General features: G+C 41.7%; 1 protein-coding gene across 2 annotated transcripts in view; it reads left to right on the top strand.

The window, feature by feature from the left end:
* Positions 1-1,877: 1,877 nt before the first annotated feature.
* Positions 1,878-27,097, top strand: part of tmem131 (transmembrane protein 131) — a 30,149-nt gene continuing 4,929 nt past the window's right edge. The window contains exons 1-32 of one of the 2 annotated variants that reach the window (XM_051376062.1): positions 1,878-2,158; positions 4,507-4,568; positions 4,758-4,798; positions 7,527-7,595; positions 9,047-9,167; positions 12,478-12,594; positions 12,693-12,815; positions 12,929-13,009; positions 13,133-13,283; positions 13,367-13,423; positions 13,525-13,586; positions 13,671-13,779; positions 14,345-14,453; positions 14,572-14,725; positions 14,813-14,983; positions 16,021-16,131; positions 16,532-16,666; positions 18,220-18,324; positions 18,429-18,515; positions 18,658-18,810; positions 18,898-18,973; positions 19,063-19,177; positions 19,301-19,439; positions 19,562-19,671; positions 19,762-19,834; positions 19,989-20,140; positions 20,237-20,379; positions 21,438-21,624; positions 24,676-24,861; positions 24,954-25,109; positions 26,015-26,451; positions 26,546-26,730. In XM_051376062.1, the coding sequence (XP_051232022.1) occupies positions 1,987-2,158; positions 4,507-4,568; positions 4,758-4,798; positions 7,527-7,595; positions 9,047-9,167; positions 12,478-12,594; positions 12,693-12,815; positions 12,929-13,009; positions 13,133-13,283; positions 13,367-13,423; positions 13,525-13,586; positions 13,671-13,779; positions 14,345-14,453; positions 14,572-14,725; positions 14,813-14,983; positions 16,021-16,131; positions 16,532-16,666; positions 18,220-18,324; positions 18,429-18,515; positions 18,658-18,810; positions 18,898-18,973; positions 19,063-19,177; positions 19,301-19,439; positions 19,562-19,671; positions 19,762-19,834; positions 19,989-20,140; positions 20,237-20,379; positions 21,438-21,624; positions 24,676-24,861; positions 24,954-25,109; positions 26,015-26,451; positions 26,546-26,730 (4,149 nt within the window). In that variant the 5' untranslated portion in view covers positions 1,878-1,986. The remainder of the gene's footprint in view (positions 2,159-4,506; positions 4,569-4,757; positions 4,799-7,526; positions 7,596-9,046; positions 9,168-12,477; positions 12,595-12,692; positions 12,816-12,928; positions 13,010-13,132; positions 13,284-13,366; positions 13,424-13,524; positions 13,587-13,670; positions 13,780-14,344; positions 14,454-14,571; positions 14,726-14,812; positions 14,984-16,020; positions 16,132-16,531; positions 16,667-18,219; positions 18,325-18,428; positions 18,516-18,657; positions 18,811-18,897; positions 18,974-19,062; positions 19,178-19,300; positions 19,440-19,561; positions 19,672-19,761; positions 19,835-19,988; positions 20,141-20,236; positions 20,380-21,437; positions 21,625-24,675; positions 24,862-24,953; positions 25,110-26,014; positions 26,452-26,545; positions 26,731-27,097) is intronic. The other variant, XM_051376061.1, reaches the window with a different exon arrangement.

The following is a 27,097-nucleotide window of genomic DNA, read 5'->3' on the forward strand; positions in this document are numbered from 1 at the left end:
TCAGCTTTAAGAGACAATTTATAAGGACACCATGGTTTATCATTTCCTATAGGCTCACTGGTCTCATACTATCTAAGTTTATCCTCAATCTTATCCATCATTTTCAACTATCAGCAATAAACTGCCTTTATTGCTGTCAACCATTAACCATTAAACTAGTTTCATCATCACTTGTATTATTTTAAATATAAAAGATTATTTATCTCGATTTCTATTACAGTAAATCCTTCATTCATTGGTTCTTTCACTGGGCTTACAGTTGTCCACTGTGTCTGTGTCTGCGATTTCTTACTATTTTAGACCCGATGGAGATTAGCAAGGAAGGAAACTAATTGGGATCAAATAAAATAAAATAAAATAAAACAAAGAATTAATGTGAAAATGAAAAACTGATAATGGAAGCTAAAACTGTAAAAAGTAGGAAATACTCTAGTAAAGTACAAGTATCTGTGTTTAAGGACAGTTAATGAGTGAATGCATTTAATGAAGTTTGAATAAAAAAAGACAGCACTAGAGAAATTCATATTTGTAATGATTTAAATCAATTAAGGAACTATTGAATTACCAGTTAACAGTAAAACATGGCAGTATTAGTGGTGGATTAGAGCACCCAGTAAATATCACTGAGCAATCAAACAGCACAAACATGAATAAACCCCATTAATAAGACAGATGGGCAGTGGGGCTCACTCCCCTCTGGCCCCCCTCTGCCCCTCTCACCCTTCTCTCACCCCTGCTCTCCCCCTGCTGCCCCCCTCTCTCCCTCTCACCCCCCTCTCACCCTGCTCTCCCTCTCTCTCCCCTGCTCTCACCCCTCTCTCTCCCCTGCTCTCCCCCTCTCACCCTGCTCTCCCTCTCTCTCCCCTGCTCTCCCCCTCTCACCCTGCTCTCCCTCTCTCTCCCCTGTTCTCCCCCTCTCACCCTGCTCCCCCTCCCTCTCCCCTGCTCTCCCTCTCTCACCCTGCTCTCCCTCTCTCTCTCCCTCTCTCTCCCCTGCTCTCCCCCCTCTCTCTCCCCTGCTCTCCCTCCCTCTCACCCTGCTCTCCCTCTCTCTCTCCCTCTCTCTCCCCTGCTCTCCCCTGCTCTCCCCCTCTCTCTCCCCCTCTCTCTCCCCTGCTCTCCCTCTCTCACCCTGCTCTCCCTCTCTCTCACCCTGCTCTCCCTCTCTCTCTCCCTCTCTCTCCCCTGCTCTCCCCCCTCTCTCTCACCCTGCTCTCCCTCTCTCACCCCTCTCTCACCCCCTCTCTCTCTCTCCCCTGCTCTCCCCCTCTCTCTCTCTCACCCTGCTCTCCCTCTCTCTCCCCTGCTCTCCCCTGCTCTCCCCCCTCTCTCCCCCTGCTCTCCCCTGCTCTCCCCCCTCTCTCTCCCCCTCTCTCTCCCCCTGCTCTCCCTCTCTCACCCTGCTCTCCCTCTCTCTCACCCTGCTCTCCCTCTCTCTCTCTCCCCTGCTCTCCCCCTCTCTCTCACCCCTGCTCTCCCTCTCTCACCCCTCTCTCACCCCTCTCTCTCTCCCCTGCTCTCCCCCTCTCTCTCTCTCACCCTGCTCTCCCTCTCTCTCCCCTGCTCTCCCCCTCTCTCTCCCCTGCTCTCCCCCTGCTCTCCCCCTCTCTCTCACCCTGCTCTCCCTCTCTCTCCCCTGCTCTCCCCCTCTCTCTCCCCTGCTCTCCCCCTCTCTCACCCCTCTCTCTCCCCTGCTCTCCCCTGCTCTCCCCCTCTCTCTCCCCCTCTCTCACCCCTCTCTCTCCCCCTCTCTCTCCCCCTCTCTCCCCCTCTCTCTCCCCTGCTCTCCCCCTCTCCCTCCGCTGCAGCAGGCTGCAGTATACACCGCTGTGCGGGTGAACGCGTGACGCGGCACCCATGAAGCGGAAGAGGAAGAGAAGAAGAAGCGAGGCCGACGTCCTGTTCGGCAGTGAGCTTCTGCTCGGTGCACTTCGGGTTTTTTCTCCACGGCTATGATTGACAGAGTCAGCAGAGGTTTACACGGGCATGTCCGCTCACTCGCTCGGTTGTTATCGTAACAGAAAGATCTGCAGCATGGCGAGTCGAGAGAGAGCCCAGAGTTGTCGCCACTCTCACACAAGAACAAGAACACCATGCATCGGATTATTGAGGATGTTATTTATTGCTTTTATTCACACGACGCGGGCCAATAAACAAGGTTTGTAACTTAGCTGGCTACGTCCGCGTTAGCTAGCGCTAACTTCCGTAGACATTTGTGTGAAGTGTGGGTTGAGGTTACCTCTACGGGCCAACTTTATCACAGCTAGCCCGCTAAGTTACCTCGCTAACATTAATACCTTCCCAGCACCGCTCAATGGTAGCTGTTCCTCTCCACCATTAACGAGTCACAGCTGACAGTTGAATTGATACAAAGCACAGCGTTAGTGGAGGGGGAAAGTGCTACCACTAGTTAGCTTATATGTGGCCTTTAACGTTACTCTAAATGTGAGCTTCGTCTACAGCTTGTTGTTATGTTGTCATCCCTTCCATATATGGCTAACTTCGGCTAACACTCCGCCCAACAAACATACAAAATAGTCCAAAGCAGGGACGGAAAGAGCCGCTTGTTAGCACCATGGCTAGTACTAATGTTAGCTGACAAGAGCTACGGTGTGATTGTAGTGCACTGGAGGTAATAGATGTCAGATTGGCTAAATGAATGCCAATATTGCCACCCCGTCGCTGGCAGGCTGCGTAACATAACTTCCTCATTCTGGGCTCAATAAAGGAAATGTTTGAATCAGTCAGGTGACTGTAAACGTGGCTGACAGAGTTTTGATTTGGACCCTGGTTTGTTTCCAGCTTGGCACTGATCGGTTCACAGGCCAAATGACAGCCGCATGTTATTTATCCAGCGGACTGAAGTGTCCAGCTGTCAGATCTACTGATCGTGTCAGCTCACAGTGATAAGACAGCTGCAGTCCACGTCCGAGATAAACTGTGCCAGCTTTGAAACGTGTGGTGCCGATAAATGGTTTACATTAGTTCCATAAACCTGAAGCATAATCCAAGCGTTCATTTTTACAAGAAATCCTTTGACTGATAAAGGCAGCATTGCATGGGTTGTTTGGCAAATACTGGGAAGTCATGCTTCTAGCAAAGTCAACACTACAAACTTAGCAAAGATCACTGCCAGTTGCACCTCACTACCCGACTATCTGTACAGATTTACACAGGTCCATGCCAGGGAAAGTGACTGAATGATAAAACTTCCTTTCAGTTTGGAAATCGCCAACAAAACCCAAACCTCGGCCATAAGTTGCAACCATTAGACTCACTGTTAGTGCAGATTGAGGAAGTGTATTTTTTGTTGAGGGCATTTTGAATTTTTTCCTATTTGTTGTATTTTGACAGCAGTTTTCTAAATCATCTAACAGCCTGACGAGAAGTAATGTTTTAAAGTTATAGAAAACCCTTAAGTTTGTGTAGACTTGTAACTTTCACTGTGGCTGTCCACTATTTAGTCTCGTCTCTTCTTCAGGGACGGTAGGAAGTTATTTCTCACCGCTCACACATAAACGGTGACTTGAACTTGGAAATATTCATTACCCCTCTGACCAGATTCAGCCATTACAGAATAGCTCTAATGTTAGCTGTTTGTGATGTACTTGTGTAATTCCGGTAGTGAAATATAAAAAGGAAATGAAACTGTGAGTTGTTGCATCAAGTGATTAGATCACCTGGAACTGCTGTTGCATTATAATCTAAAACACGCATTGTATCCAGCGGTAGTTAATTAAATTCAGCAGTTTGATTTGTCCATACATGTCAACATAGTAACAGGTTTCCAAGCTGAAAGTGTGCTGTGAACATGATCTGCAAAGGTTGAACTTGCTGCACAAGCAGGGGGATTTCGGTGGTGTCAGGTGCAAAGCTTCTCAGTAGAGTGAAAGCGTAATAAATGCTGAGTACTGAGTTGAATTTTAGGCTCTCCAAGCTTGTCGATTCATACTTGGAATGAGTCATATGACAGTCAATGCAAGAAACACCTTGTCCTGAAAATCCTATTGATAATACTGTGATTGCCAGGGATTTATTAGGGCGTATTGACTTAAGTTTATTCTGTCTTGGAAACAATTCAAGGTGAGGCTCATAGACAGTAATGCCCTGTGAAACAGACGAGTGTGTTGTGTGTTCGTAGTGCTAGATGAAATGTTTCCTCTTGGTACAAGCTGCCAAACTTCCACACCAAGTCGAGCAGAATATGAACACAGACCTGATCTTCTCTTGTCTGTTCTTAAAGTGCTAGAGATGAAAGTTCAAGTAGGGAGTTATCTTCACTAGCAATATAACTTTGTGTTTCAGGTATAATGGCCACGATAGATGACTTTGTTTTGGGAGGAGTTACTAGTTGAAGCTATTTTCAGACTTGTAAAATTCTGCTATATGTTCCTGTATTCACAAGTGTTAAATGTCCAAAACTGCTGAAAAAATAAGCGTTTCACTCTGTGGTTAAGTGATGATGATGATAACACTCATAGGATCTTCCTGTTATTATTTTTGCAGCATTCATCCAGTCAGACACAATTCTAGAAGTTTTACATTTTGGCGAGGGAAGCCTTTTACAGGTACGTGCTATTTTTCTTCCTCTTTGTTGTTGCCATTAAAACTGTGCTATTTCTTACCACATACACAGAAACATTTACACCATTACAGAGCAGGAAATGGTGTAAATGAGGCCTGCCATTGACTGTCATAATGTACTGTCTTGTTAAATCACATTGAAATGATTGCTTATATCTCTGTTGTTTTTGCAGGCAGAGTCTGACATTGATTTTAGTTTATATCATCAACAAAGGTAAGCTTTTATTTTTTACTTCTTAAATATTCTTCTCACTTGTGCAGCAGCAATCTCAAATGAAATATGTTTGTGTGGTTAAATACTATTATGTCAGTGTGGGTGGGTATAGGCACGTGCTGCTATTGTACATCTACTACATAAAGAATACAGGTTGCATAGTACCTGGACCGCATTCTTTTGCGTGTTCTGTGTTGCTCCAAGCTAAATGTAAAGTTGAGCTTATATAGTGTAGCCCGAGGAGTCCTTGAATTAATTGACAAGACAACAAAGATGCTGCTGACACTGTAATAAATTGGCAAATTCATTATCAGTCCCTGGGGTCATGTGGACAAGCAAGTACAGAATGTTTTTTTTGTCAAGGCTAACAAACCTGGGAGGGAATTTTATTGCATGTGGCATGCTACAAAGTATCAGTTAACAACCAAAGATAAAAAGCTAGAGCATCATCATCACAAGCTGCCAGAGCCCACAAGGCAACACAACAACTTAAAGGCACAAACACATTTCGTTAATAGCATGAAATCAGTTAAGAGCCAGATAGATTCCATTTCTTTCCTGAGATGGCACCCATATGCACCGACCCCCTCAGACCTCTGAAACGTGTGCTGTTACTGACACGAGTTGTCAGGGAAACCACTCGCTCTGCGTCGCTTGTCGTTAGACCTGACCACAGCGTGCCTCTCTCCTGCCGCCACTGCTTTGAAGAGTTGAGTCTAGCAGCCGGGCAGACCGCACAGACGGTTATCGTGAGAGGTTGTGCCCACACTGACGAGGCAGCAGGGACCAGTGGAGCCTTACAAGGGTTCTTGGTTTACGTCACATTGCCTCCTAGTCAGGATTGCTTAAATGCTTTGACTGCAGAGACAAAGATAACTGACATAGGAGTGCTTTGGGGAAGTTTGCTTTGTATTGTCAGTCACAGACAGACATCATGCTCTTAAATCTTGTCATGGTGAGGATTATAGTGACTGTCTAAGAACTTTATAATGAGTCCACTAAAATGCTTGAATCCTGCAAAGATTTTGCAGTATTAAGTGTGTGTCTTCAGTGTGTGACTGGCTGGTAAGGGCTGTCCAACAGGTACTGCTTGAACAAATAAACACTGTTTCCAAGGCAGGAAATGTGTAAAAATCAGCCAGTTGGCTTTTGAACATCATGTTTTTGTGTCACAGCCTCCACTTAAGATCGATACTCTGTTCCTACTCTACACGTGTGTTTTGTCTGTGTGTTCTAATCCATAAAAGGGTTATCTTGCACAGACATAGCATGACCACTCCCCTCAAGGGGGGAAGGGTATTTTTGCTGTTTGACTGTGTGGATTCAGGTTTTTTAATGTCGAACTTCCCTTTTTTTTCCCTGCGTGTGTGTGTGCGTGTGTGCGTGCGTGTGCGTGCGTGCGTGCGTGCGCAGTATTTGGAAATCTTTTTGCTGTTAATTATAATCTCCTGTTTATGACTCAGTGTGTTCTTCTTTTGTGAAGAAAGTTGTCACCATGCCAGTCACTTCCACTGGATTTAAAATGCTATTTGCAGTCACTTTTTATGCACTCATCTTAAGGATTGCCTGACACTGGACATATGCAGATCAGAGGCCAAGAGGCACAGCCCTCCCCATGATCTCCCCGGCTACTCCAATTACACACTGACATTCAACACATTAGCTCCGAAGCGCAGAGTGAAAGGCCGCACAGAATTCACAGCCAGGATCCATTTGAATCCCTAATCCCACAAGAATTTTGTCAGTAGTTGTTATATTAATGAGAGAAGTGAGGACAGACTGTAGATGACAGATTATCCAGGAGGAACACTGCATGGTCGGGGCTCTGTGTGGATTACAGTGCGCCTCAGGGGATGGAAATCCATCCCGTCTTGAGTCAGCCCTGCTATTGGAGCTCAGTGCTACAGCCATTGTCCGCTCCCGTACGCTCAGGCCTGGTAGTAAATAGGTGAAATTGATCTCTGGTCAATTGTCTTGACTCCAGGGTAATGTTAGAGTGAATACAAGTGAGTGATGTGTTAGTGGGTGGTGTTGGGCACTGCCACATCAATTCTGGGGCCAAATATGGGAGAATAAAACATTTCAGCTGTTGTGTTTCCCTTGCATGTAACATCTTTGTGGCTATCTTAACTTTTCCACAAATCGTTCAAAATGTCAAAATGAGCATGTGACGTTGATGCCTCTGCTTTTTCATCTATCAAATGACTTGCATACCTGGCCACGCACCACACCTGTATCACTGATGAACTTCTCTTTCCATGAGATTTAGATAAAGGCTCTCACCTCCGCCAGAGAAGAGCTGCTTCTCTTTTGGGACGGCCTTGTCTATTGTTAAAATACACCTGTTGTTGAACAGGTTTGGTGAGTTATGCCTGTGTCCTAAGACCAGGCGGGTGTAGCACTCTGTGCTTAGTTGTTGCCTTCGTGTGAGCTAGACGGCACTCTGAAGGTGACAAGAAAAGATAGGGTGGTTTTTTCTTGACGGTTGATTTTCTTTTCTAATTATTTAGTTTATGGATTTTCATGGAGACTCCACGTATGGAAAAAGGGCAGCGCAGATGGGAGTGGTCCCATGGCCGTTTTAATGCAGTGTTAGAAAAACGTGGACACAGACTGTGACATCTGTGCTTGTGTGTTTAGCTTCTCATTTGTTGGAAATGCACACACAAATGGATACTATTTTTCCTATCCTGCTGTTGCTGCTGTCACATCTTCCTGTCTCTCACAGCACGTCCCCGCACCGTGGGAACTGCCGACCTATACGATTTGAACCTCCAATGTTGGACTTTCATGAACAGTGAGTGTTTGATATATTGTCACAAAAATGTATTATTTTATTCTATTTATTCTATATTGTTTTGGTATAATCTGTTTTGGTTACATTTCACGTTGCTTGACACATGCTATTAGCAATTTTTAGTAGCTTTTCTCTTTTTGACATGAAGAGACAAACTATTTTACTAGAAAAATATTTTTTATTTAATATGATATGAATCGACATTTTTAAAAACCCAGTGGACAGTTGACAGATGCTCAGTCAGTATGTCCTATAGCTCTCTATATAATGTGTAAGGTAAAACTTTTGAGTTAAGCTGAGGTGACCTCAGCCTGTCAACAATGAATAGATTGCAGTGGAGACATTTAATGCACTTAACAAAACAACATTCTTTAGTCCAGCACCAGCACCTAGCTTCACCTAGGCCAGACATCATAGATCACATTCCACTCTGAGAGTAGGTGCACACCCATGTAGTATGACCCAGCTTCAAGTGCGGCCTACCACTGTACCCAGGGTGCAGTGCAAATGATTCAGTAGCTCTCAGAGCGCCGTACCCCTACACCAACTCACAGCGAGAGACCCAGCTGTCTCAGCCTGTCCTGCTCCCTCAATAAACAATCCACTTATCAGCTGTGAATGTTTTGAGGGCATGAAAATGAAACCTTGAGACATTCACACCCTGTCTCTAATACACTGTAAATGAAGGCAGGGTGGGATCAGCCCATTGATAGAGGCTCAACTTTAGATGCACCACATAAGATGTTGAGATGATTGACATGTTTACATATGCCTCACTTGCGTTTGCAGGAACAACACATGCCTCATTATCCACTTTGTTCAAACGGCCATACAATAGATATTTTAGGCTTAGAAGTAATCTGTCACAGTGAACATAATAATAATGGCATGGCTTTGTCATTGCACAGTTATGCCTTTTCAAGCAGGGAGAGTTATAAAGAAACCCCAACTACGAGTTTATTTTCATATTGAAATGAAGGAAACCACAGGTAGGAAATCAAAGTGTTTCTGGTGTGTTCTGGAAGTTGATTGGCAGCAATGTAAAGTGCAGCAGCTATAGTCCCTTGAGTGGGCTTGAACATGCAAAACACTTATAATGTCCTTTACAGTAAATAAACAATTTAGATCTAGAGGAGAAAAAAAGCATCATTAATCTCTGTTGAGTGGCTACACAGGAAGATTGTGTCTGGCATTTTACTTTGAAAACTCTGACTCTTGATGCTCCAAACCCTTCTTCAGGTTTCCCATCTCTCTTCTAGTCCTTACTGTCATTAAAAATCTTAACATAATTGGTCTGTTTTTAAAGTTAAATTCTTCACCAAACTAGTTGACCCTTCTTTAAGTTTTGGTGTCTTGCATCCTCTGTTAAAGTTTAAATTAAGTTTTGATCTTTGTGTAAAATATATTTAAGTTTACTTGCTCTTACAAAGGCTTCTTTTCTTCCTTTACAGGCCCGTTGGAATGCCAAAAATGGAGAAAGTTTATTTACATAATCCTAGCTCAGAAGAAATTAGTTTGATATCGATATCAGCAACAACAGCACATTTTCATGCATCCTTTTTCCAGAATAGGGTAAGTACTTAACACTTTATAAAGATACATTTATCTTTGTCATAAGCACATACATGTTGTCACAACAAATCTAATACTTGTCTATTAAGAGCTTTGGAAATGCACATTATCTTGTTATTATGGGAAAAGACCTGTTTCCTTGATCTTAAGTCACATGGCTGTGTGTTGATCGCACCATGAGCATTTTTAAACATTTATAAATCAGTGTGATAACTTAACAGGAGTATTGTAAACAAAGGACACTGATCAGGAAACACAATGGCTCTATTTGCTTCTTTTTCTTTTTTTGCTTTAAACTCAAGTAGACTTAGTAGTAGTCAGGAACCTTCTTCAGGCATCAACAGCAAATACATAAAGAGCAGCACATAAACGCTGACAATAAAGTGGGAACTTCTGATGCAAATCACATGTGTCATCAGACCATGTGACCATGCAAAAGGTCTCTGGGGAATGCAGTCTTCCACTTTTTAGAGACAGTGCGGGGACGAATGACAGCATATAAGTATATACATGCTGCTATACATTTCCCAAAGTTGGGAACACTTGTCCAAAATAATGAGGTGGTCATGTGACGTGACAACAGACCATCTTTGGTTTTTGGTCACAAAGTTACGATGGGTGTTAACTATCTTACAACGAGCTCAGCTAGCTTGATTGTGTTGCAGCCGCGGTTGTTGTTAAAGAAATATCTGTGTTCGCACATTTTGAATGACTACCCAGACAACTTCTGTTATGAGTTTCTGATAATATAAAATGATCAGGAACTCATAATAAACACAAATGCCAGCACAGTCTGACCCGTCCCCATGAATATAGTGTATATATAAGTATATATAAGTACCGGCTGATCTAACTAGCACTGCTGTGTACATAACATTTGATGTTTGTCAGACTGTTGGAGCAGAAAGTCTCAAAATGTTCCAGCTCTGGCAGATGAAGAACTTTACAGGAAAGACCCGTTCTGTTGCTTTAGGCACAGTTTCTGCACACTTAAACCATGGCCTGTTTAAGTGATGCTAGGACACTGCAATTTCAGCTAATGTATTGCCCTAAGACATTGATTATATAAACTTATTCTAGAGAAACCTATTTGTTGCTGTTTTGTTGTCTTAAACAATGTGTGCCTGAGGTTTTTAACCACAACTAAATATCTTTTTCAGCTCTTAGTTTTCAAATAGTTACCTGATAAGCTTCCTCACTTGAAAACCTGCTAGGAATTTTTGGCAACATGCTCTCTTAGTGTTGTCTTACTCAGAATTACAGGAATACAGTAATCCAAAAACTGACTTTTAAATAAGCCTTGCAGTGAGCAGTTGTTGCCAAAAGAAATATGTTGTGATTTTTCCTAAATATATTCATGATTTGGCTCCTGCAGTGGAAATTGATCCACATATTAAGAGAGGGCACTCATAGCTCACTTTTTTCATTAAACAGACTAAGTTATGGGGTTTTTTAGGCTGGAAGACAACATTTGGTTTGAAGTCCATGTAGACATTACAAAGACCACATTAATGTGTATCAGTGGTGAATTCAAAAATAATTTCACCTTCAGGGCATCAGAGTCTAGTTCACAAAGACTTTCAGTGGAAGGGAAGTTGTTGCGGTTTTGAAGATAGTGCTCTGTGGCCTCTAGTTCTCTGTCACGGGATATGTTTGTATAAAGGCTTTTTACATTTGGAGATAACACACGGAGATCCTTCATTTTGAGATTATATTTATGATTAGGCTCCATTAGTGTAGGTTAAATAGATTTCTATGATTTTCAAGCAACTTTAAGAACAGTTCGAGGTTGTTTGCAGTTCAGAGTTACAGTTTTGCTTTGGAAGGACTTAACTACTCAAATTCTTCTTGCTCCATGGCATAGAGCCAGTTTACTGTCATGAAATACCTGATAGGAGAATATATTTCAACGGGTGTTATTTAGGACGTTTGTTTTTCTTAATACTTACTCATTAACTGCCTATAACCAATGCAAATCTTGTTTCTATTACTTTTTATTTTGTGTTATTAAGTGTTGTAAGTGTTAATTTACTAAATGTGTTTACAGTACGACTCTTCTATGCATATATAGTTAGAGACCACATTCCCCAGAGGTCTCTGCTGTGGTCACATGTTCTAATGGCACATTACACATTTTGTAGCTATGTGTATCTTGTCCATTTCCTGTATGCATTACATTGTGGCACACTGAAGTATGCAACCTGATATGTTTGTGTCTGGGAAATTTAGAATTACCAGTTGAATGTAGCAATGTAATTTTAATTTTATACCCCAAAATCTCTCTGAACATTGTCCTCTGACTGTCCAGCTGCCAAAATCCAAAAGAGACGAGTTGATATAAATGTCAATGCTCATCAGTTTTTAGTGTTGTCAGAGCAGTGTAACAAGGCGGCAAAGCAAGATTATCTATCAAGGAAGCTAATCATAATTTTAAGTAGGTTTAGTGTTGGTACATTAAGAACCCAACAGAGGTTTATATAGTATTATATTAATATATAGTATTCTGTTTTTTAGTTTTGATACACTGACATTATGGAAAGCCAGTTTCTTCATCATTTCTTTTTTACCTCCAAACATGCAGAGAAAGAGGAAGTAAATTGTTTGGTCTTAAAAGTATAAAGAATACATACAGTGTGTACCCTTCTGAAACCAAACTTACGCCTCAGTGTGTAGTATGAAATGTAACGGCTTATATATTGTTTCCTGCTTGAAATACTTGCCTTACTAAACGAATAATACTCAGGTTAGAGTGTACGTTCTCATTATACTTTTTTTCTATTTTTGCTCCCGTGCTTACTCCAAGCCTTTATCCAACAGTGAATTTCTCACACACTGAAGTAGATGTTTAAATGTTTTCTGAATTCCTTTGCCCTACTACTCCCTCCACTATCAGCATTTTTGATACTCTCTGAACATTCTGCCGCAGATGGAAGATCTGTTTTGTTACACAACGTTTTAGTCTTTGTAAATGAACAAGATATTTGAACTGTAGATTGTTCATGTTACTATAAATTCACAGGAAAGGATTCAGGGGGGAAAAACCTCACTCAACAGTCATTTACCACTTCCAAGCACAGTCGTCAGTAAAATGCTAAAGTTAGAGTGTAGCTGTAATGTTTTCATAGCAGTGGACCTTTAAGGTCTGCTGTTGTGGAAGTGAGCTTTAAGATCTTTCAGGTTATTAACCCGGCTGTTTGTGGGTCAGTACATGTGAATAACTGTGAAACCCTGTATTCTGTTAAATTCTTAGCTGGACTGCACATGGTTTATACTGTGCCAATTTGTTTTTCATCTGCTCTTCTTTCAACAGATAATTCCACCTGGAGGGAACACGTCATTTGATGTCGTGTTTCTCGCCCGAGTAGTTGGGAATGTAGAAAACACTTTATTTATTAATACATCACATCATGGAGTGTTCACATACCAGGTATAGACCAACATGAAACAATGCTTCATTTTTATGAGTTGAATGATTAGTGCCAGAAGAAATGTGTCTAATGTTGCTTTTCAATCTCTGCCCTGAAGGTTTTTGGGGTTGGTATTCCAAACCCCTACAGACTGCGGCCCTTCATCGGGGCTCGAGTCCCAGTAAACAGCAGCTTCTCGCCTCTAATACACATCCACAACCCGTACAGTGAACCACTGCAGGTAATTTAGAATAATCGGAATCTCCAGTGGTTACATTGGCCCTTGTGGACCTTCTGATTGATTAATCAATTTGATATGTATGTGGTGTGTGCCTTTTCCATGTCTTACTCCAGGTTGTTGAGATGTACTCCAGTGGTGGGGATCTACATCTAGAGCTTCCCACAGGTCAACAAGGAGGCACTGGAAAATTATGGGTTAGTCCACGTCACAGTGTTTTTGTTTCAGTGTTTGTGTTGAGTCTTGATTTGATTTGAAGATGAGCGATGATAGCAGCCAGAGTCGAGTCACTGTCACCCATGCTGACCTTCTCCCTCCAGGAGATTCCTCCATTTGAGACAAAGGGGGTGATGAGAGCCAGCTTCTCGTCGAGAGACGTGGACAACCACACAGCTTTCATCAGAATCAAAACCAATGCCCCCAATGAGGACCAGTTCATCATCCTCCCTGTAGAGGTGGAGGTCACATCAGGTGTGCTACCTAACCCTTGTGAATACATTTATTGTGATACTCTTTTTTTCAGGTCAGGTAAATATTTTTCTGTTTTTTTGCAGCCCCTGGTATTTACTCGTCCACAGAGATGCTTGACTTTGGCACCCTGCGGTCACAAGGTATGGAGGTCCTACAAAAGAAGCTACATCTTGCAGTTTTTCTGGACCGATCTTTCTCTTTGCTCACTCTCCTTCTTTTCTTCAATTACTTTGTCTTACAGATCGACCCAAACTGCTGAATCTACACCTTTTAAATTCAGGAACAAAAGATGTTCCAATCACAGTAGGTATCCTTAGTAACCTTTTTAAATCATGACATACTCATCTTAACCCTTATGTAACACCATCCTTTATTTATGCTTTACAGAGTGTACGTACAACGCCATCAAATGAAGCAGTCACAATAGATTTCAAAGCAGTCACACTGAAGGCTGGAGAGAGCAGATATACCAAAGTTGCAAGTATTAGTTTTGATGGTAAGTAGTGTTCTTTTAATGTGGTAATATTCAACACAAATACACACTCATTTGCCTGTTTATTAGGTTGCCTAAACTAATGCAGTCCTGCAAAAAAAAACAGGATTTGATGCAGCCACAAGTTAACAAAAAATATCTTAAGGACTAAAAGTACATTGACTTCATTGTTACTTTAAAATAGTGCAGTAAGATTTCCACTGAAGTGTGAATCTGCATGTCAGTTTCCCTTTTCTGTCCTCTTCACTCACAGACAGATATAGAAAAGTCGGTTTTACAAGAAGTAAAGATGTGTTTTTATCAACTTTTTAGAATTTTAGGTTTATTCATGTATCTGTAAAAATAAAGCAATCAGACGTCAACATCTTTTCTCCTTGTGTAATACGCTTTGACTGTTTATTAGTAATGATCTGGACATTCTTCGGCTGTACGAGTTTTACATCTTGCCTTAACTCTAGCAAGAGTTAAGGCAAGATGTTTTCTCTAGTATTGCACAACTTCCTCTTGTTTGGAGGCTTCTATCTTTTTGCAGTGTACTTATCCACTGTTTTGATCTTTTTCATTTCAGCCTCAAAAGCGAGAAGACCATATCAGTTCTCTGGTAAAATAACTGTTAAAGCAAAAGAAAAGAGTTACTCCAAGCTTGAAATCCCGTACCAGGCAGAAGTTTTAGAAGGGTGAGTTATGGATTTGGATATTCATGGTGCGTGGGAGGCTTTATGTATTTTATTGGAGAAAAATGTTCCTGTAAGAGTTTTCTTAAAGGTTTCTCTGGTCTCTCCTCTGTTCTGGCAGTTACCTGGGGTTTGACCATACAGCTACATTGTTCCACATCAGGGACAGTCCTGTCGACCCAGTGGACAGACCCATATTCCTCACTAATGCCTTCAGCTTTGCCATCCGGATACACAATGTGTCCTTCCCCGAAGAGGCCAAAACCATGTTTAATGTAAGTGGGTTAACAGAGATGATTGTGAAGTGCAATACACTGTGTATAGAGGTCAATATGACATCACTGTTTCTCTTTCTATTTTAGGTGCAGAACTTCAGTGCACCCATCGTTATTCCCCCACACGAGTCGCGTTACATCTTCTCCCTCCTCTTCCGGCCAGTCCGACCCTCCATTCACATAGACAGCAATATCCTGCTCATCACAAACGCATCAAAGTTTCACCTGCCTGTCCGGGCCTACACAGGCTTCTTGGAGGTACACACTGGACATTCAGTTTATTTATGAAAAAAAAATCTTAATTTTCTTTATTTACCATCAAAGAGGTAATTAAGGAAGAGCTCATTAATCTTGCTCTCTAAAATGCTCTCACCCCAGTGTTCATTACATTGACAGTCTGTGTTCTTCATACAGGCTAGTTGGCAAACTGCGTAACCGATAGAAAGGTTGTAATAACTCAATTTTATGTGTTTATGATTATTTCACGCCCCCAAATTACAGCCAAAGAAGCTACATAATTATTCTGATTAATGTTTAATGTCCTCATGTATGTTGTGTTTGTGTTCTTGCCCTCTACTGTAAATCTAATTTCTCTCCAAGGTATAATAAAGATCAGATATCGATCCTGATAATACATGAAAAATGCAGACACTGATAATCTTCAGGGAATGCAAAGGAAAAACGCAGTATCTACCAATAAAACATCTTGCTACAGCTTTCTTGCCCATTTTAAATGGTCTTTGTTAAAAGTACTCTTTATTTTGATTATTTACAATATTAGCAATTAGTTTACAATTCAGTACATTTTGAATACAAACAACAAATTGAATGAACTCCACTCGAGTCGAATCCTGAGCTACTGAAATCTGCTAAGCTAGCTTCATTTAGCAGGCGTATGGATATTTGTAGCTGATACTTTTAGCTTTAGACAAGGCTGATTGTGGCTGTTTCACCTGCTAGCTTTTACTGCATATAGCTCTCTTGTTAAGCTGTCCAGCTGGCTGTTTGTCTGTGACAGAGTGCAGGAAGTGTGATGGTGCTTTCTAGAAGCCACAGTTTAACTAGTTACTGCAGCCAGGGCAGCAGTACAAAGCCAGAACGCAGTAACATTGTTATGGCATAATCATTTTCTATATAGTAAAACAGATGCCAAGAAGTCCCATTCAGGCCTTAAAGACATTTTAACCAAATATGTAGTTACTGCGTTTTGCCTTTGTAGGGCAGATGATGAGTCTCAGTGAGTATGTGCCCATCTGTAATGTGGTGTTTTGTTTTCTGTTGCCTGCTGTGAACAGCCGCTGGTCCTGCCTCCCAGTCTGAAGGAGAACCTCTTGGACTTTGGTGTTCGCAGTGCAACAGACACCAGCAGCATCATATTTGTGGTGGTCAACAGTAATCCCATAGAGGTGAGATCGTATACTGTGTGTATTGAAAAACAAAATTATTATTAAAACAGATTATTAGTAATTGTTTTTATAGATTTTAGAGTTTTTATCCTGGAATAAAAGTAAAACTGGGAAGGACTTAACTTGCTGTAGTCCAGATTGTCTTTCCTGTTCATTGTCCAATCCACTATCAGGTCCATTGTGCAATGCAGTTCTACGTCGTCTTTTAAATATGCTGACGTGTGCTTTCAGACATTTTCACTACAAAACTTGTTACTTGCAACATAAGCCATATTCATTTCCACTGTGATAGTTGATAAAGTGTTTGAGCAATTTAAAGTACAGTCACACATTGTTCAGCATTTGGACACTAATCCTAGTGCAAAGAGTATCATACACGTTTGTCCTTTCTGTCCTCCAGCTGGAGATAAAGTCCTGGCTGGTCACAGGAGACAGCCTGTCCATGGAGCTGCTGAAGACAGAGAAAGGAAACACAACAGTGGCCCTGAGTCGCCTGCGAGAGCTGCAGAACACTTCAGCTTCCAGTCACAAAACGGTAAGACAGCCACTCGCCATCGTCATTCCAGAGCTGCTTGTGGCTTCATGTTGTGATCTAATGCAATCCAGTACAACGGGCCAGCATTAAATCCCACTGTTAGAATGTGTCATATGCTGAGTTCAACATCATGGTCATTTTAGTTTGTAGTGTTGTTGAATTAGATTTCATTACTCCGCAAACACACACAAGCTTAGTACTGTTCATGACACTATTCTTTGATGAGCCATCCACATATCTGTAGGTTTATTTTTACCATTATGCATTATTGGTGCTATAATTTGACATACGAAAAGGTTGTAGCTCTAAAGTCATTCTCTGATTCTGGTCTGTAAGGTTCCAATTGTGAGAGCCAATCAGTGCTCAGAATGTAAACAGGAGAGCCAATCAGATTCTGCTTTTCAACCATGTTGCCCCACCTCTCTGTGACTAAGCTTATAAGAGTGGAACAGGTCATGAAATAAGTTGCAAGCAGATGTTTGGAAACCTCAAAATTGATGAGTCACTTTTGTAAGCTTCTTTGCTAAACAACTAGCTTGTGTTCATGCAAACATTGCAAGAATAGACCTTTTTCACAGCAGCCATTTTGACATTAAAATAGTAACGATATTAATTAAGGTTGCATTCCACTTAGCCTTACCAGTGAGACAACATGCACAATAGCAGCACCCTGGCTCTGTTTGACCTGAATGGAACAGAACCTTTATTAGAACCATAATATCACCCTGCTTTACCCTTTCATGTCAGAATGGCTGCTGTGAAAAGTTAGTGTGACTCTAGTGGCTCACACACTTACTGTGCTGCTCACTTCTGTTTGTGTCTGTTTGTAACTTGTGCACTGCTGCAGCAGACAAGCACAAGCTCAGACGCTGACAGCTACTGTAGGTTGTCCAAGTAAATGCAGAATTACACGTGGGGTCAGCAAAAAGACACATGAAGCACAAACAAGAACACCAGATAGAGGCAAAGTAGCAACGAGCAGAAAATGAGAGAGGAGAGAAAGCATGAGCACAGATTGATCTTCTTTGTTTTGAATTTAAATTTTTGTAAACCTGGCCAGACATCTTATATCATAACTCAGTTCTGTAATTATTACATTGATTTTGTGTATTAAAATAAAGACTGAACTTTGTTATTCCTTACCAGATTGAACCTTATTCCAAGCAGAAAAAGAATTCTCTGTATCAGAAAGTCTGCATAACACCTGTTCCAAAAACAAATGAATGTGATTTTGATACTGTATGTTTAGGGTACCATAAGGGCGCATACATTACTTTGACCAATTAAATATAAAAGAGAACATTACTTGATTTCAGTTTTTCTATATAGGATATGAAAACTTTAATATCTTAATATCTCAGAACCACTTAGATCACAGATAGATCCTATTTGAAGGTCACAACATTGATGATGACTGCAGAAAACAACAAAAAAACAAGGTACTTTACAGTTAACCACTTCCTCATGTTGAGAGTCTGCAGCCTGAGAACCATGGGGTATTTTTGCATTTAGAAAAAACAAAAACTAACACACATATTTTTGTCTCTACAAAGGTGATATTAGCATCTGGCTATTATGCGGCCTTCAGAGTGACACTTGTGGCCAAAGCGCTGGAGGGCATGTATGATGGGGCCATACACATTACCACAGATTATGAGGTAGGTATCCAGTCAGATCTGCTTATTTATGCCGTTCTTTCTCAGAGAAATGCACAACCAGCGTTCAGTCTAATGCTGACATAATTGTTTCTCTTTTCCTTCAGATATTAGCCATCCCAGTGAAAGCTCTCATTGCTGTGGGTGCATTAAACAGCTCTCCCAAACACATTGTTTTACCACCTTCATTTCCAGTAAGTAAACATTAAGTTAGATTTCACACCTGTCCTGCACTGACAACAAGTAGAAGATGAGACAATATGCACAGCTCTATTTTCCTGTTGAAAGCCTAAGGTGTTACAGCTCTTGACATATCTGTGTTTGTTTTGTCTTCAGGGAAAAGTTGTTCATCAAAGCTTCAGCATACAGAGCTCTTTTACACAGAAAGTGAGGCTACAGCAGATCCGCTCCCTGACAGAAGATATACGTTTCTATTACAAACGGCTCCGCAACAACAAAGACGAGCTGGAGCCGAGACGTAAATCTAAGGTAGCCCCTCATCCCACTGAGCAACATTAGTGAGCCATACGTGTCCTTATAAACATAAACTTATTTTCTTTCCTCCATCTTTTTCAGGTGGCAAATATTTATTTTGACGCCAGCTTGCAGTGTGGTGATCACTGTTATGTGGGGCTGCCATTTGTGCTTAAATGTAAGTGTTTGTAAGAGTGTGTGTGTAAATTTCAATTCTCACAAAACGAGACAAAGGATTTTTAAAATACATGTATTTTTCTTTGACAGCTGAGTCCAAGCCTCATGGGCTGGCGTTACAGGAGGACATCTGGGATGCTGATGTGGACCTCCACCAGAAACTCCTCAGACGATGGAAAGAGCTGAAAGAGCGCTCAGGCCACAAGTAAGCACGTTGGGGGTTATTGATCTTTAGGATTTGGTTGTCAACACATGTTACGGTTTTACTGCTCTGCACAGATGGGTTATTTACAGACTGTCACAATATGTTTGCTTTTTTTTGCTAAAGGATTGAGGCTGTCTTTGAAGTCAACACAGACCTTCAGAAAAACGTGCAAGCTAAAATAACAGCGCACTTGACCTGGCCTTCACTGGTCAACTCCTCCCAACAAATTATGTTCCCTCTGACCAACACAAACAGCTCCTCTGTGAGTAGAAACAATTCTCCTCTTGTTACTACTTGTGCACAAACACACGCAGGAATGTCTGAAAGTGTTGTTAAACATCTGCGTTTGAAATTGAGGTGGGAAATCTCTCTGTATCTCTGCAGGAGGAGGAGGTGATTCTGCAGAATCCTGCAGACGTCCTTGTCTATGTCCAAATTCTCCCCGTGGCCCTGTTACCCAACCCCTCAGTGTTTTCTGGAAAGCTCGCTGATCGGTGAGAAATCTCCACGACCTCCCTGCACGTTCTTGTTCTTTATCCCCTCATCTCACTCTGACACTAATCTTCTCTGATTTTATTTCCCAGGTTTCCATTAGGAAATTTGTCCAACATCAACATTGACACAAATACCTTAGAGTTCCAGGTTCACAGAAATCAAGTGAGTGCTGCAGGACTGACGTTAACATTATCAGGAATTCAGAGAATCAGCTGGTCGCCGTATAGCTGCATGGCTAATCACAGTCCTCTTGTCCTCTGCTGAGGCAGCATGTGGAAGCTGTTTGTCTCTAACAGGCCCTGTGTTTGTTTGGCAGACATCCCTAATGAAGAGCAGTACAGGGTTCGTAGAGGGATCAACCAGACCCTTTGTGTACAACCTCCTCCTGTTGCCTGGAGAAGTCAAGTCGTTCAGCGTGAGGTTCACTCCCATCAGCAACCACAGTGTCTCCTCCCTCCTCATAGTCAGGTAATGTCAGTTATGTAACTGAACCAACCAAACTAGCCTTCAGTAAATCTGTGTTTCTCTTCTGAAATTGTTTTGCTCTGATGGGAATCTGTTTAGGAATAATCTGACTGTGATCGACACAATCCTACTTCACGGCCGAGGTACGACAGAGAGCCTGAAAGTCGCAGGGAAGCCTCCGGGACAAGGCAGCTCTTTGAGGTTCAAGATGACTGAAGCCCTGCTGAAAGACTGCACAGAGAGTGAGTTTGTGTTGCTGCGGGTCCACATCTGTGTCACCATGGGCCCCCATTTACCCTTTCAGGCATCTCATAAACAGATAAAATCCAGATGTTTAATGCACTTTCATTTACACTAAGCCACATATATGTCTCCATCGACCAGGTCACAGACACAACTGTTTTTCCCTAGGTAATGTCCAAAGCAAGTTGGCCTCACTCCAGAAGAAGAATAATTGTGTGCTTTAGCAATTTAGCTACTACAGTTAACAGTTAGCAATAACAGCTAGCAGGCTAACAACTATCCATAAACTGGTTTTGAATGCCTCTAGGACAGTGGTTCCCAACCTTCTTCCTTTAGTGGACCCCCTTTCTATCATTGAAAAAACCCTGACATAGTGACATATTTTATAGATATTTCCAATTATATTAAAAACTGTACAATTAAGCCAAATGGTGCACTCCGTGTAACTTCAAGAAGCTTATGTAAAACTGATTTGATGAATTTTGATCAGATGATTTCCTCCTTTTATACAGTTCTCTGTCTGCATTATGTATTTTTGTTAAAATCATTTACAATCATACAGGCTTCTTTTTTGGCAAATTCTGTGTTTTCTGTCCCTGATGCTTGGCCATTGTTCTATTAGATCATTTACTTTACATTTACTTTCTTCACGGAAGTGAACAAAATGCTGAGACATATCAGTATTATATAATATTATATCATTACCACTATCATTATTGTTAAAAAGTACAGTCTTCAACTTATTTCAGTCCTAAACCTTTTGGTCAAAATCCAAATAATGAAAAGCAAAGGGAATTCAACCCCATGCATACATGTGATGTATTGAGAACAAAATCCCAACACTTGCTCCTGTGTTCACACATTAAATAAAGAGTGATGAATTAAATACCTTATGTTTAGCCCAAGAATCTCGCTGATGAAAATAATACAAATCCACACAATTGCGTCCCCTGTCTGAAAGGTAAGTCATAAAAACGAATGAAACACACAGAATAATAGCACGCCTTTCTGTTTTCAAAATATTCATTGTTCATTAATCAGCCTTCATTCATTTCAGAGACGAAAGTCAAGGAGCCAAACTTCACTCTCAAAAGAACCTTCAGAGTGGAGAACACAGGCCTGCTCCCGATCACCATCAGATCGGCAGAAATCAACGGACAGGCTTGTGAAGGATATGGATTCAAAGTTCTCAACTGTCAAGAATTTGCACTTAAGCCAAACGCTTCAAAAGACCTCATCATACTGTAAGTTATTTCCCTCTGTCCATGAGTATTTGGCTGGGTCTAATTTGGACCTACAGTTTGAGAACCATATGAGGGCATAAGAATGTGGGTACTGCATGGGAACTTCTGTGTGTGTCTGTGTGTCTGTGTGTCTGTGTGTCTGTGTGTCTGTGTGTGTCTGTGTGTGTGTGTTCTCCCCATCACCCACAAGCTCTATTAATACTCGTCCTCAGCCTCGCTGGCTGAGTAAGCCTTCAGTAAGAGGATGAATCGGCTCTCTGTCTCTCCTTGCTCCCCTCAGGTCTCATTTTTCTTCATCACTTAAGGTCCACCCTCAAAATGGACACACATTCTCCCCAAATATCAGGACGTTTTTCTTCAATCAGGTTTTACTCAAAAGTCAGAGTGGGACCAGCTCTGGGGGTCTAAATGCCTCTCTGGCTATAACTACTGATCTAACACTCTGTCTGTTTGTCCAAATTTGTAGCAGAAATGTTGTAGATCATTCTACAGCGAAGGAACTGTAGTGGTTGTAGATAAATATGAGTTGCACTTCCCCTACCAAGTCTGACACCTCAGTGTTAAAGCTGTATCCTGCTGGTTTCCTGTGAAATATTTCATCATTCTATCATCTAAGGTGGCATTTTTAAGTGGTTTACAAATGCCACTAGATGGTCAATTCTGCTTTGCTGTTATTTTAACTTAAAGCAATTAAACCCTGTTACCGCAACAACAATTAAATTATTTTAAAAAGTAAGTGAGCAAAAAGTGTCATGTTTCGAAAGCTCTACACAGACAGGGTTCAGCTTACAGTTGTTTCCACTTATTTTGCCTGATTCGACCTCTCTGAACTGTGTAGGTGTGAACAGACTGTTTACTTGCACCTGTTAGGGCAGGACAATTTACACCTTCATCATTCTCACTGGTACATAAAGTTTGGTTTCCCTTACAAGACAGAAGTAGTAAAAGCACAAAGTGAAAACAAAAAAACAAAAAAAATCAGTTTCAGGGTCTTGGTATTGTGCATGCTGGCTCACGGTCACGCTGGACACTTGAAAAGAACATTAATGTTATTGGTAATACCTGTGCTCTTCCTACTATAACAAGTCAGAATCTGCTGTGAAAAGGTGCCTATTGTAACCTGTAATAGGAGGTAGACCACAGGTGAAACTAATAACGTAATGATAGCTCTGTTACATTTATGTGTCCCAGTACATTGATTTTGATTCGCATGCTCAGCGTTCCCACTTGTTTGCTATCATTTTGTTTGAAAAGCCACAGGGCAGCAAGTAAAAGAGAGGTAAGGAGATTTATCACACCGTCACTTGCAGTGTCTTGTTGGCCTCGGATAGCTTCATGCATATTGAAAATGAGCAGTACTTGGAGAAGAGTGATCCAGTTAGTTTGGTAGGTGACTCTCAGGTAGTTCTCTGAGGGGTTGCAGGTGTGGCTTATGGACAATGGCCCAGTCAGACCACATTTTTGCTTCCTGTTCATTTCTGTGTGGAACGGAATGAGTTCAGTCTAATTGAACTTTGACACGTGAAACCTTGAGGCTGTCTGATGTTGTGCCTGTTTGATAGTGGGGGTGGGATTGACCTATCATTCATCAAATATGGTGTTTATATTCTTGTTTTATAACTGCAGGAGAAATAAAACCAGCAGCAGAGAAGGAGAGTGTAGTGAGTGTTAAGGACGGTGACTGAGATAAATGAATGAAGTAAAATGTTTAATAAAACGCCGTATCATTTACAACTTTGTGGGCTGCTGTTGTTAGCCCGCTGGCTTTGCTATGTGCCATGTTTACAGCCCCCTCCCCCGTCGCCAACCTTTGCACTGCAGCTTATAGTGCAAATGTTGGATGATAAATAGCATAGTGTTAGGCTTTTCTCATGGCAGACACTTGTCATAGCAGGAAAAGCACAAGTGGAACTAAAAGTAACAAACTGTCAGCTTTGTTACATTTACAGTAAGTGTCACAGACAGTAAACCATCTACCCAGCATGTACAGTATCAATGTAGCCATTATTAATGTTATTAACTGCACCCGTGTCTCTTACCCGCTATCACATGTAATTATTAACAAATATATATTTGTCTTCCGACTAATCACACAACACTAGACACCAGTTTGAACACAAATTTACCAAACACGGTTACTTAATAGGTTGTAAGTATTTCCTTATCGATCCAGACCATCAGCAGAGTAAACATCCCATATTAAAGATGTGCACTTCCTTCAGTTTGTGACTCCTGGGTGGTTTTAAAGCATTAGAAGAAAATTCGACATGCAGCTGCCTTTCTCAAACAAACGCTCACTGCATGTTTCTTCACCTCAGGAATGTTCATTTTAACAATGGTTTGTCAGTCACTCAGTAAAAGGACATTCACTGCTGTTGTTGAAAGAAAGGGACTTAAATGCAACCACACACTCACTATCACTGGTCTGTCCTTTCATTGAGTCAAATTAGTCCATTGTGGTCATTTACAAAACAAATATATCCTGGTGCATCTAAGTGGCTCATAAGTTCCTGAATCTCTAAGATACCTACCAGGTCAATGGTACGCTTGAAACCCGTACCATGTAGGCGGAGTTGAGAAGCAGCAGCGTTCACTAACTGACCCACTGTAACGTACACTGTACGTCTACTGCCAGAATAATAACTTAATGCTAATCGGTCCCTCGGCTCCGCACCTAGTCAGTCACTTTTCTGTCGTTCTCTCTCATGCGCGTTTCTCGCTATGCACTCACGGTATGTGGTTGTTTGTTAGCCTACAACAACGTCATAAGCTTTGTGTGGGAAATCCTACATCAGAGCGCAAATGACAAGACAACTCTGTGATCTACACTGTTTCTAGCTCCACCTCACCGTCCTAGTTCAGTGTGCTAGGTACCTCAACAGAAGGGTTACCAAAAAAATGGGATGGAAAAAGTGGTTCTGTTGATACCGTCCATGACTTTTGACAATGGAAAACTATGTACCAAACCACTGATGGACTGCAGGTTTACAAGGTTTTTGTACAGTTGAGAACAGCCTTTTAAATTTGTACATATCCTTCCTTTCCTAACAGGTTTACACCCGACTTCACTTCATCTCGAGTGATCCGGGAGCTGAAATTGGTGACATGTGGAGGCTCTGAGTTTGTGTTTGTCCTGAACGCCTCCTTGCCCTATCACATGTTAGCTGCATGTGCAGAGACCCTGCCCAGACCGAGCTGGGAGCTAGAGCTCTACATCATAGTGTCTCTCATTATGAGGTGAGTATGAGGTGAGGGGAGCATTTAGACAGCACCACAAGCAATAAAACAACCTAACTAACAGTGGACATCTGTTGTGTTTATGTCTTCAGTTCTATGTTTCTGTTGGTGATTGCTGCCGCCTACCTGGAGGCTCAGAGCATATGGGAGCCTTTCAAGAGACGTGTGTCAGTGGAATCCAACTCCACCTTGGAGACTGGGAGACCATTTAATCTCAGGGAAATTGTGCAAATTCACAGTGATTCAAAGTAAGTGTAAATCTTGGACATTGGTTGCTTAAACCATATGATATCAACAATGTACAGTAAGATATGATGCTAATCTAATGAAGAGAAGGATGGATCTAACATTAAAAACCAGTATTGGAGCCATTTAATTTACTCTTGAACAGCCCAGGTTTGTCTGTAGTTAATGGTCGTTCAAAAGGCTCTAAATCATTCTGATAGATTGGGTTGTTCAAAGGGCTCTGACAGTCAATGGCAGCGGTCTGTGGCTAACCGCTAATCGCCCACAGTTGTTGCAGTGTCTGGGACTGTGATCAGTAGTTGGCCCTTATCACTGGTCATTCAGGAAACTTTGCATATTTGACCTGAGGCAATTGGTGAGTGAGAGCTATCTGATTGGCGAATGAGTGCAAAGAAAGAAATATTCTCAATTTGTACGGTGTTGGTGTTCACATTTGAAAAGTGGCATCTGTGTCCAACACTTCTCTTGCTCCGTGCACAGTCAGTAGGTGTGGCACGTAGGGCACATTTGACCTTCTCTCTCTGGATCTCTGCATTAGGGTGCTCCTATAGCTTGTAAATATGTATATAGTTCGTTTGAGCTTCTCTCTCACTCTGTCTCTCTGACTCTTAAGCTTGTAAATATTGTAAGAGTTCCTCTCCCTTACTTTTTTACTTCAGATATGCAATGTCGTATGTATGTATGAAAAATTATTTAATTAAATTGAAGTCACTTCTAGGAGCTTCGCTTCTTTCTGAATTTAAGAGATCAGCCACAAAAAGAAATGAATGGTTACCTTTACAGTGATACCACATAATAGAGTCGTGAAGGGATTCAAAGAAAGTTGGTTCAAATGGCAGAAAATGTAAAAGCAGATGGCAGACGCAGCATGTACAGTGTGATTTAACAAAGTTCTTTCACCATTCAGGTTGAACGATTACGGCGACTCACCCCAGAACTCCAGAGTATATGCATCCAGCAACGGAGCAGCTCGGGTTGGAGGCCGACAAGGCAACAGCCGCACCTTGTCTGACTCAGACAGCCAAGATAAGAGGTCCAGGATCGGCTTCAGCCGCCCATCTATGCAAGCTACTTCCTCCCAGCTGACCAAAGGAAGTACAACCTCAGGCCAAGAAGGCCCTCCAGCTGCCTGCCAGCTGACCAACCGGAAGGCTCGGAGTACCAAACAACTAGAACTCCAGAGTCAAAGTTTAGCTGGATCATCGTTGCCTCACCGAGGCCTCGTTCCTGAGGATGCAGAATATGCCAACCTGATAGGAGCCATGGACAACGACCTCGACCGTCCAGATTCGCTTAGTGGCGAGCCTTTACAGGAACAGAGCTCTCAGTCAATACAAAACAAAGGTACACACATTATTTTTATCAGGAGAGAGTAGGAGGTAAAAGGCCTCTGTAATCACTGACAGGTCTTTGAGGTATGTGTTAATATTGTTTGCAGTGATGGAATCCAAAGGGAAGCTGCGGGGCAAAGCGAAAGCCCTGCGGAAGAAGGAAGAGAAAGAGAAAAAATCAACAGTAAAGACTCAGGGAGACGAGCTTAAAGACAACCTGGCTGACAACGACGACAGCTCCTCCACTACCACAGAGACTTCCAATCCAGATGTGGAGACGAACATAAAAGAGGTACAGTGAAATAACTACGTTGTAGACCGGCTCACATCCTGTGCTGTACGCAGTTTCTAACCAGGAACTGTGCAACGTCCCCATAACCTAATGCACACTTCCAATAGCAGCTGCTGTAACCAGAATTAAATGGAGAAAACTCTACATTCAAATGAGAGAAATTAGCCTTTCATTATAAATTAATTAGTTTATGGACAAGTATCTCAGTAGTTTCCCCTCCTCTCCAGTACATTGCCTATTTTCTGCCTTGTGGCAAATAATTCTAACTTGAAATATTTAAAGATCAAATATTTAAGATCATTATTAATATGTTTCATTTACTTTGCTGGTTGTCTTTGAGACATGACTTTCAAGTCAAAAAGAAAGA

This window comes from Dicentrarchus labrax, unplaced genomic scaffold (assembly GCF_905237075.1).
Source record: "Dicentrarchus labrax unplaced genomic scaffold, dlabrax2021, whole genome shotgun sequence".
NCBI lineage: Eukaryota > Metazoa > Chordata > Actinopteri > Moronidae > Dicentrarchus > Dicentrarchus labrax.